This window comes from Ranitomeya imitator, chromosome 3 (genome assembly GCF_032444005.1).
Source record: "Ranitomeya imitator isolate aRanImi1 chromosome 3, aRanImi1.pri, whole genome shotgun sequence".
NCBI lineage: Eukaryota > Metazoa > Chordata > Amphibia > Anura > Dendrobatidae > Ranitomeya > Ranitomeya imitator.
The window spans coordinates 103,939,482-103,950,707 of NC_091284.1; the positions used below are offsets into that span (position 1 = coordinate 103,939,482).

The 11,226-nt window shown below is 51.8% G+C and overlaps 1 protein-coding gene across 1 annotated transcript in view; it reads right to left on the bottom strand.

Moving 5' to 3' along the window:
* LOC138671561 (coiled-coil domain-containing protein 63-like) overlaps nucleotides 1-3,080 on the bottom strand; it is a 44,512-nt gene extending 41,432 nt beyond the window's left edge. The window contains exon 1 of the mRNA XM_069759740.1: nucleotides 3,036-3,080. Coding sequence (XP_069615841.1) covers nucleotides 3,036-3,080 — 45 coding nt within the window. The remainder of the gene's footprint in view (nucleotides 1-3,035) is intronic.
* Between the last annotated feature and the right edge of the window lie 8,146 nt (nucleotides 3,081-11,226).

Sequence of the window (11,226 nt, forward strand, 5' to 3'; positions counted from 1 at the left end):
CACATCATGTACAGAAAAATGTGAACAAAAATTTCAAATGCAGTGAAATTGCAAAAAAGTGCAATTCCACAATTGTTTTTTGGATTTTTTTTTTACCATGTTCACTTAATGCTAAAACTGACCTGCCATTATGATTCTCCAGGTCATTATGAGTTCATAGACACCAAACATGTCTAGGTTTTTTATTTATTTAAGTGGTGAAAAAAAATTAGTTAAAAAAAAATTAAAACTTCTTGCCATTTTCCGAGACCTGTTGCATCTCCATTTTTCATGATCTGGGGCTGGGTAAAAGCTTATTTTTTGCGCGATGATCTGTTGATTTTATTTATACCATTTTGGTACGATCTTTTGATCGCCTGTTATTGCATTTTATTGCAGTATTGCAGCGACCCAAAAAAGTATTTCTGGCGTTTTGTTTTTTTTTCTCGCTACGCCGTTTACCGACTGGATTAATTATTTTTTTAGATTGATAGATTGGGTGATTCTGAATGCGGCGATACCAAATATGTGTACATTTGATTTTTTTATTGTTTTATTTTGAATGGGGCGAAAGGGAGGTGATTTGAACTTTTATTTTTTTTAATATTTTTTTTTTAACTTTTTTCTTGCTTCAATAGTCTCCATGGGAGGCTGGAAGCTGTGTTCATCCGATCGCTTGTGCTACAGACCAGCTGTCATGTGCCGGAAAAGGTGCGGGCTCATCGCCGGAGCCCGCACCAAACAGGGGGAGGCGGCTAATGACGGACTCTGGCCGTCATTGGATGTTAAGGGTTTAAATAGGGAAAGAGCAGACATGATTGGTTGTCTTGCAGCGTGTGACCACAGGTAATAAACAGGCTCAGTCCAGCAAACATTTAACTCCTAACCTGCCCTGGAGCTGCAGCTCTAAAAGTTGACGCCAGAGTCACTCTGTGCTGACCATAGCTATCTATGGAGTCACAAGGAGGATTGTCCGAACCTGTGGGATCCACACACCCTGACGCCACCATGACAGGTGGAGATGTCTGAGAAAACCTCCATGTGACAGTCAGTCGGGTTATTTTTATTGCCAATATTTGCTGGAAATGTAAAAAATGTGAGAAAATCCATCAATATAAAATGTATATTTTGTATTTGCCTTTTGTCTTATCTTCTGGCGTTGCATTGTGCACACTAATATAACGCTTTCACAACGTGTGCGGTTTCCTGAGGCTGACCGCCATGTTACACATGGCAATGACTGCCGGTGACAGGCCAACTATGGGACAATCACATCAGCCGCTGAGGCCGCGGTACAATGAATGGTGTTCCCTGAGATCACTGCATGTCAGGCACAGATCCGGGGCGGACGCCACTGCGGGGGAATGAATGATTCCTACCAGGATTACCTAGTCAGCAGTTACCCCCATGGCACAGTGTCGCTGGCACTGGGGCCCACAGGAGACATAAAGCAGGGCAGACCCGTGTGTCAGCGCACTTGATGCAAATAAACATAACCACACCACTCTGTATTTCACCAATTACTGTAATGTGATGACTTGTTTTACATTTCCATGAATACACATAGAAAAATGGTAACAGCTTAAAGAGGTTGCACAGAACTAGGAGACATGATACAGGAACAGAGCCAGGCCTGTGCATGGGTAATGCACTTTATTAATACCACACTCACTAGCTATGTGTAGCACTTTTTTGGGTTAAAAAAATCAGTCTTTCACTCTTATACAGCCTCTTTAAGGGTTCATTGACATGACCATATTAAAGCACGCCTCCTCCCATCAAAGTTTTTATCCTCTTAATATATTGCATTGATCATATGACACAGCACTGTGTACTTGCAATTGCTCATTTTGCCTTTCTACCCAGCTAATTCTTCTCTTTTCCTTTGCTCTAAGTCTGGTATCCCTGCATTTATCATTCCCCTCTTCAACTCCTGACCCAGCTGCTCCCTTCCCTGGCCAGGGACTTTTGCAGTGACTTATGACTCATACATGGAAAAATGACCTCCTGTTTCTACATAAAGCTTAGAAAGATTCAGCTAGTCAGTTTTTAATCACGTGATGCCATAGACCTAATGTAAAAGAGAAGAATTAGCCGGGTAGAAAGGCAAAATGAGCAGTTGTAAGTGCACAGTGCTATATAATATTCATATAATATTCATTCACCCCTCACATCCGATCACTGGCTCGCTCTTCTTATCTGCATCTCAAAATCATTTCTAGAATTCGCCCTTTTCTTACTTTCGACTCTGCAAAAACTCTTACTGTTTCTCTTACTCATTCTCGTCTGGACTATTGTAACTCTCTACTAATCGGCCTCCCTCTTACGAAACCCTCCCCTCTCCAATCTGTCCTGAATGCTGCAGCCAGGATCATATTCCTCACCAACCGTTACACCGATGCCTCTACCCTGTGCCAGTCATTACACTGGCTACCCATCCACTCCAGAATCCAGTACAAAACTACTACCCTCATCCACAAAGCGCTCCATGGCTCAGCACCACCCTACATCTCCTCTCTGGTCTCAGTCTACCACCCTACCCGTGCCCTCCGCTCCGCTAATGACCTCAGGTTAGCATCCTCAATAATCAGAACCTCCCACTTCCTTCTCCAAGACTTTACACGTGCTGCGCCGATTCTTTGGAATGCACTACCTAGGTTAATACGATTAATCCCCAATCCCCACAGTTTTAAGCGTGCCCTAAAAACTCATTTGCTCAGAATGGCCTACTTCCTCAATGCATTAACCTAACTATCCCTGTGTGGCCTATTAAAAAAAAATAAAAAATTATTGGGTTCCTCGCATCATGTTCTCATACACTTTATGCAGTGTCCTCTATCCAGGACATTCGCTCAACGCTCCAGAGCGGTCTCAGGCCTACCACAACCTGTGGCCTGCTAGAGACAGAGCTGGAGCAGGGAGCCCACGGCCATAGTCTGTCCCTGTTCCTGCATCATGAGGACATGGATACAGTTGAAGGTGTCCCCTGTCCAGGTTCTTACCCAAATCCTCTGTGAGTTTTTGACTATTCCCAGGGCCCCTTTTCTGTTACTCACCTGTCCTGGCTCCATTGCTAGTCCATGGGCCTTCTCTCTGCTCATGTGCGCATCTGGTCACCATGGTAACCCCGCGTAAACATCTAATGTCATGTCCCAAGGCTTTTTCTGGTAGTAGTGCACACTGCTACCACTCACATTCTCCGAGCCACCTGACTAATTCAGCTCTGCTATTGCTCATAGCTAATGCAAAGTATGCCTCCTTATAAACACAAAGGTGCTATCCGCACACTCAGCTATGCTACATCAAGGTGTCTGCCCGCTGTCCCAAAGTACTGTCTGCACACTGGGCTCTGCTATACAAAGGTATCATGTCTATATTCTAAGGAGCTGTCCACACACGCACTCAGCTCTGCTGCATCAAGGTCTGTCTACATGGCTCCGCTGTTTCCACTTTTTGCTCTACTATATGAACATACTCTTTCTTCTATAGGACTCTGCTGTTCTAAAGTGTTGTTCTCACATTTGACTCTGATGTATAAAAGTATCTGACCACATACACTACCCTTATGCATTGTGGTGCTTTTCACACTTTGGGCTCTGCTATTCCAGGTAGCCTGTCTGCATATCTAGCTCTGCTGTCTGTGTGTCATCCAACCAATCCAACTCCTCTGCCTCCGGCCCGTGCTGCTCATTCTCACCTACAGTTAAGATTACTTTCACACTAGCGTCAGAATCTCCCCGTCGCAATGCGTCTGGCAGAGATTCCGACGCTATCGTTTGACGCACTGCACAACGGCTGCAGTGGATGCATTTCTCCGGCGCATCCACTGCCCCATTGTGAGGTCCGGGAAGGTGGGGGCGAAGTTCCGCCCACGCATGCGCTGTCGGAAAAAGCGGTCCGTCACGAGCAAAAAACGTTACATTTAACGTTTTTTGCTCCCGGCGGTCCGCCACAACACGGCGCAACCGTCGCACGACGGTTGCGACGTGTGGCAAAGCGACGCTAATGTTAATCTATGGGGCAAAAACACATCCTGCAAACAACTTTGCAGGATGCGTTTTTTGCCATAAACGACGCATTGCGACGTCTGGCAAAAAACGCCAGTGTGAAAGTAGTCTTAGCTGAACCACCTCCCCAGGTGAGCCATAACCCAGATGTACCCAGAGATTCAGCTAGGATGCCCTCACAGGGTCTACCACTAAGGCTACACTCACCTTTATGCTTTTAGTTCTGCTTTTCTCTTATGTTCTACAAACAAATACAACCCAAATCGCCCTCCTAATCATCAATAGGGGCCTTCTGCTTTGGTTTGCATCAGTTATGTAGTGAATCTGTTTTTACATTAATTTTGTCTGTTCTTCTAAATAGAAGAAAAATAAAAAATATTTGTAGGACGTGAGTCCAGGCGCCACCAGAAAGAGGATGGGGATGTCAGAAGAGACGCTGTGGATGTCAGAAGAGACGCTGGGGATGTCAGAAGAGACGCTGGGGATGTCAGAAGAGACGCCGGGGATGTCAGAAGAGACGCCGGGGATGTCAGGAGAGACGCTGGGGATGTCAGAAGAGAGGCTGGGGATGTCAGAAGAGACGCCGGGGATGTCAGGAGAGACGCTGGGGATGTCAGAAGAGAGGCTGGGGATGTCAGAAGAGACGCTGGGGATGTCAGAAGAGACGCCGGGGATGTCAGAAGAGACGCTGGGGATGTCAGAAGAGACGCTGGGATGTCAGAAGAGACGCTGGGGATGTCAGAAGAGACGCTGGGGATGTCAGAAGAGACGCTGGGGATGTCAGAAGAGACGCTGGGGATGTCAGAAGAGACGCTGGGGATGTCAGAAGAGACGCTGGGGATGTCAGGAGAGACGCTGGGGATGTCAGAAGAGACGCTGGGGATGTTAGAAGAGACGCTGGGGATGTCAGAAGAGACACTGGGATGTCAGAAGAGACACTGCGATGTCAGAAGAGACGCTGGGGATGTCAGAAGAGACGCTGGGGATGTCAGAAGAGACGCTGGGGATGTCAGAAGGGACACTGGGGATGTCAGAAGGGACGCTGAGGATGTCAGAAGAGACGCTGGAGATGTCAGAAGGGACGCCGGGGATGTCAGAAGAGACACTGGGGATGTCAGAAGAGAAGCTGGGATATCAGAAGAGACGCTGGGGATGTCAGAAGAGAAGCTGGGGATATCAGAAGAGACGCTGGGGATGTCAGAAGGGACGCTGGAGATGTCAGAAGAGACACTGGAGATGTCAGAAGAGACACTGGGGATGTCAGAAGAGACGCTGGAGATGTCAGAAGAGACACTGGGGATGTCAGAGGAGACGCTGGGGATGTCAGAAGAGACGCTGGGGATGTCAGAAGAGACGCTGGGGATGTCAGAAGAGATGCTGGAGATGTCAGAAGAGACACTGGGGATGTCAGAGGAGACGCCGGGGATGTCAGAAGAGACGCTGGAGATGTCAGAAGGGACGCTGTGGGTGTCAGAAGAGACGCTGGGGATGTCAGAAGAGACGCTGGGGATGTCAGAAGAGACGCTGGGGATGTCAGAAGAGAAGCTGGGGATGTCAGAAGAGATGCTGGAGATGTCAGAAGAGACACTGGGGATGTCAGAGGAGACGCCGGGGATGTCAGAAGAGACGCTGGAGATGTCAGAAGGGACGCTGGGGATGTCAGGAGAGATGCTGGGGATGTCAGAAGAGATGCTGGGAATGTCAGAAGAGACGCTGGGGATGTCAGAGGAGACGCCGGGGATGTGAGAAGAGACGCTGGAGATGTCAGAAGGGACGCTGGGGATGTCAGGAGAGACGCTAGGGATGTCAGAAGAGAGGCTGGGGATGTCACAAGGGACGCTGGGGATGTCAGAAGAGACGCTGGGGATGTCAGAAGAGACGCTGGGGATGTCAGAAGAGAAGCTGGACCAGAAGGGATGCTGGGGATGTCAGAAGAGACGCTGTGGGTGTCAGAAGAGACGCTGGAGATGTCAGAAGAGAAGCTGGGATATCAGAAGAGACGCTGGGGATGTCAGAAGGGACGCTGGGGATGTCAGGAGAGATGCTGGGGATGTCAGAGAAGAGGCTGGGGATGTCACAAGGGACACTGGGGATGTCAGAATAGATGCTGGGAATGTCAGAAGAGACGCTGGGGATGTCAGAGGAGACGCCGGGGATGTCAGAAGAGACGCTGTGGGTGTCAGAAGAGACGCTGGGGATGTCAGAAGAGACGCTGTGGGTGTCAGAAGAGACGCTGGGGATGTCAGAAGAGACGCTGGGGATGTCAGAAGAGACGCTGGGGATGTCAGGAGAGATGCTGGGGATGTCAGAGAAGAGGCTGGGGATGTCACAAGGGACACTGGGGATGTCAGAATAGATGCTGGGAATGTCAGAAGAGACGCTGGGGATGTCAGAGGAGACGCCGGGGATGTCAGAAGAGACGCTGTGGGTGTCAGAAGAGACGCTGGGGATGTCAGAAGAGACACTGGGGATGTCAGGAGAGATGCTGGGGATGTCAGAGAAGAGGCTGGGGATGTCACAAGGGACACTGGGGATGTCAGAATAGATGCTGGGAATGTCAGAAGAGACGCTGGGGATGTCAGAGGAGACGCCGGGGATGTCAGAAGAGACGCTGTGGGTGTCAGAAGAGACGCTGGGGATGTCAGAAGAGACGCTGTGGGTGTCAGAAGAGACGCTGGGGATGTCAGAAGAGACGCTGGGGATGTCAGAAGAGACGCTGGGGATGTCAGAAGAGACGCTGGGGATGTCAGAAGAGACGCTGGGGATGTCAGAGGAGACGATGGGGATGTCAGAAGAGATGCTGGAGATGTCAGAAGAGACTCTGGGGATGTCAGAGGAGACGCTGGGGATGTCAGAAGAGACGCTGGGGATGTCAGAAGAGACGCTGGGGATGTCAGAAGAGACGCTGGGGATGTCAGAAGAGACGCTGGGGATGTCAGAAGAGACGCTGGGGATGTCAGAGGAGACGCTGGGGATGTCAGAAGAGATGCTGGAGATGTCAGAAGAGACACTGGGGATGTCAGAGGAGACGCTGGGGATGTCAGAAGAGACGCTGGGGATGTCAGAAGAGACGCTGTGGGTGTCAGAAGAGACGCTGGGGATGTCAGAAGAGACGCTGGAGATGTCAGAAGAGAAGCTGGGATATCAGAAGAGACGCTGGGAATGTCAGAAGAGACGCTGGGGATGTCAGAGGAGACGCCGGGGATGTCAGAAGAGACGCTGGAGATGTCAGAAGGGACGCTGGGGATGTCAGGAGAGATGCTGGGGATGTCAGAAGAGAGGCTGGGGATGTCACAAGGGACGCTGGGGATGTCAGAAGAGATGCTGGGGATGTCAGAAGAGACGCTGGGGGTGTCAGAAGAGACGCTGGGGATGTCAGAAGAGACGCTGGGGATGTCAGAAGAGAAGCTGGGGATCTCAGAAGAGACGCTGGGGATGTCAGAAGAGAAGCTGGGGATATCAGAAGAGACGCTGGGGATGTCAGAAGGGACGCTGGAGATGTCAGAAGGGACACTGGGAATGTCAAAAGGGACACTGGGAATGTCAGAAGGGACACTGGGAATGTCAGAAGGGACACTGGGAATGTCAGAAGAGACGCTGGGGATGTCAGAAGAGACGCTGGGGATGTCAGAAGAGACGCTGGGGATGTCAGAGGAGACGCTGGGGATGTCAGAAGAGACGCTGGAGATGTCAGAAGGGACGCTGGGGATGTCAGGAGAGATGCTGGGGATGTCAGAAGAGAGGCTGGGGATGTCACAAGGGACGCTGTGGGTGTCAGAAGAGACGCTGGGGATGTCAGAAGAGACGCTGGGGATGTCAGAAGAGAAGCTGGGGATATCAGAAGAGACGCTGGGGATGTCAGAAGAGAAGCTGGGGATATCAGAAGAGACGCTGGAGATGTCAGAAGGGACACTGGGAATGTCAGAAGAGACGCTGGGGATGTCAGAAGAGACGCTGGGGATGTCAGAGGAGACGCTGGGGATGTCAGAAGAGATGCTGGAGATGTCAGAAGAGACACTGGGGATGTCAGAGGAGACGCTGGGGATGTCAGAAGAGACGCTGGGGATGTCAGAAGAGACGCTGGGGATGTCAGAAGAGACGCTGGGGATGTCAGAAGAGACGCTGGGGATGTCAGAAGGGACACTGGGAATGTCAGAAGGGACACTGGGAATGTCAGAAGAGACGCTGGGGATGTCAGAAGAGACGCTGGGGATGTCAGAGGAGACGCTGGGGATGTCAGAAGAGATGCTGGAGATGTCAGAAGAGACACTGGGGATGTCAGAGGAGACGCTGGGGATGTCAGAAGAGACGCTGGGGATGTCAGAAGAGACGCTGGGGATGTCAGAAGAGACGCTGGGGATGTCAGAAGAGAAGCTGGACCAGAAGGGACGCTGGGGATGTCAGAAGGGACGCTGGGGATGTCAGAAGAGAAGCTGGACCAGAAGGGACGCTGGGGATGTCAGAGGAGACGCTGGGGATGTCAGAAGAGACACTGGGGATGTCAGAGGAGACGCTGGGGATGTCAGAAGAGACGCTGGAGATGTCAGAAGAGACGCTGCGGATGTCAGAAGAGACGCTGGGGATGTCAGAAGAGAAGCTGGACCAGAAGGGACGCTGGGGATGTCAGAAGGGACGCTGAGGATGTCAGAAGAGACGCTGGGGATGTCAGAAGGGACACTGGGAATGTCAGAAGAGACGCTGGGGATGTCAGAAGAGACGATGGAGATGTCAGAAGGGACGCTGGGGATGTCACAAGGGACGCTGGGGATGTCAGAAGAGACACTGGGGATGTCAGAAGGGACGCTGGAGATGTCAGAAGGGACACTGGGAATGTCAGAAGGGACACTGGGAATGTCAGAAGAGACGCTGGGAATGTCAGAAGAGACGCTGGGGATGTCAGAAGAGACGCTGGGGATGTCAGAAGAGACACTGCGATGTCAGAAGAGACGCTGGGGATGTCAGAAGAGACGCTGGGGATGTCAGAAGAGACGCTGGGGATGTCAGAAGGGACACTGGGGATGTCAGAAGGGACGCTGAGGATGTCAGAAGAGACGCTGGAGATGTCAGAAGGGACGCCGGGGATGTCAGAAGAGACACTGGGGATGTCAGAAGAGAAGCTGGGATATCAGAAGAGACGCTGGGGATGTCAGAAGAGAAGCTGGGGATATCAGAAGAGACGCTGGGGATGTCAGAAGGGACGCTGGAGATGTCAGAAGAGACACTGGAGATGTCAGAAGAGACACTGGGGATGTCAGAAGAGACGCTGGAGATGTCAGAAGAGACACTGGGGATGTCAGAGGAGACGCTGGGGATGTCAGAAGAGACGCTGGGGATGTCAGAAGAGACGCTGGGGATGTCAGAAGAGATGCTGGAGATGTCAGAAGAGACACTGGGGATGTCAGAGGAGACGCCGGGGATGTCAGAAGAGACGCTGGAGATGTCAGAAGGGACGCTGTGGGTGTCAGAAGAGACGCTGGGGATGTCAGAAGAGACGCTGGGGATGTCAGAAGAGACGCTGGGGATGTCAGAAGAGAAGCTGGGGATGTCAGAAGAGATGCTGGAGATGTCAGAAGAGACACTGGGGATGTCAGAGGAGACGCCGGGGATGTCAGAAGAGACGCTGGAGATGTCAGAAGAGACGCTGTGGGTGTCAGAAGAGACGCTGGGGATGTCAGAAGAGACGCTGGGGATGTCAGAAGAGACGCTGGGGATGTCAGAAGAGAAGCTGGGGATGTCAGAAGAGATGCTGGAGATGTCAGAAGAGACACTGGGGATGTCAGAGGAGACGCCGGGGATGTCAGAAGAGACGCTGGAGATGTCAGAAGGGACGCTGGGGATGTCAGGAGAGATGCTGGGGATGTCAGAAGAGATGCTGGGAATGTCAGAAGAGACGCTGGGGATGTCAGAGGAGACGCCGGGGATGTGAGAAGAGACGCTGGAGATGTCAGAAGGGACGCTGGGGATGTCAGGAGAGACGCTGGGGATGTCAGAAGAGAGGCTGGGGATGTCACAAGGGACGCTGGGGATGTCAGAAGAGACGCTGGGGATGTCAGAAGAGACGCTGGGGATGTCAGAAGAGAAGCTGGACCAGAAGGGATGCTGGGGATGTCAGAAGAGACGCTGTGGGTGTCAGAAGAGACGCTGGAGATGTCAGAAGAGAAGCTGGGATATCAGAAGAGACGCTGGGGATGTCAGAAGGGACGCTGGGGATGTCAGGAGAGATGCTGGGGATGTCAGAGAAGAGGCTGGGGATGTCACAAGGGACACTGGGGATGTCAGAATAGATGCTGGGAATGTCAGAAGAGACGCTGGGGATGTCAGAGGAGACGCCGGGGATGTCAGAAGAGACGCTGTGGGTGTCAGAAGAGACGCTGGGGATGTCAGAAGAGACGCTGTGGGTGTCAGAAGAGACGCTGGGGATGTCAGAAGAGACGCTGGGGATGTCAGAAGAGACGCTGGGGATGTCAGGAGAGATGCTGGGGATGTCAGAGAAGAGGCTGGGGATGTCACAAGGGACACTGGGGATGTCAGAATAGATGCTGGGAATGTCAGAAGAGACGCTGGGGATGTCAGAGGAGACGCCGGGGATGTCAGAAGAGACGCTGTGGGTGTCAGAAGAGACGCTGGGGATGTCAGAAGAGACGCTGGGGATGTCAGAGGAGACGCCGGGGATGTCAGAAGAGACGCTGTGGGTGTCAGAAGAGACGCTGGGGATGTCAGAAGAGACGCTGGGGATGTCAGAAGAGACGCTGGGGATGTCAGAAGAGACGCTGTGGGTGTCAGAAGAGACGCTGGGGATGTCAGAAGAGACGCTGGGGATGTCAGAAGAGACGCTGGGGATGTCAGAAGAGACGCTGGGGATGTCAGAAGAGACGCTGGGGATGTCAGAGGAGACGCTGGGGATGTCAGAAGAGATGCTGGAGATGTCAGAAGAGACTCTGGGGATGTCAGAGGAGACGCTGGGGATGTCAGAAGAGACGCTGGGGATGTCAGAAGAGACGCTGGGGATGTCAGAAGAGACGCTGGGGATGTCAGAAGAGACGCTGGGGATGTCAGAAGAGACGCTGGGGATGTCAGAGGAGACGCTGGGGATGTCAGAAGAGATGCTGGAGATGTCAGAAGAGACACTGGGGATGTCAGAGGAGACGCTGGGGATGTCAGAAGAGACGCTGGGGATGTCAGAAGAGACGCTGTGGGTGTCAGAAGAGACGCTGGGGATGTCAGAAGAGACGCTGGAGAT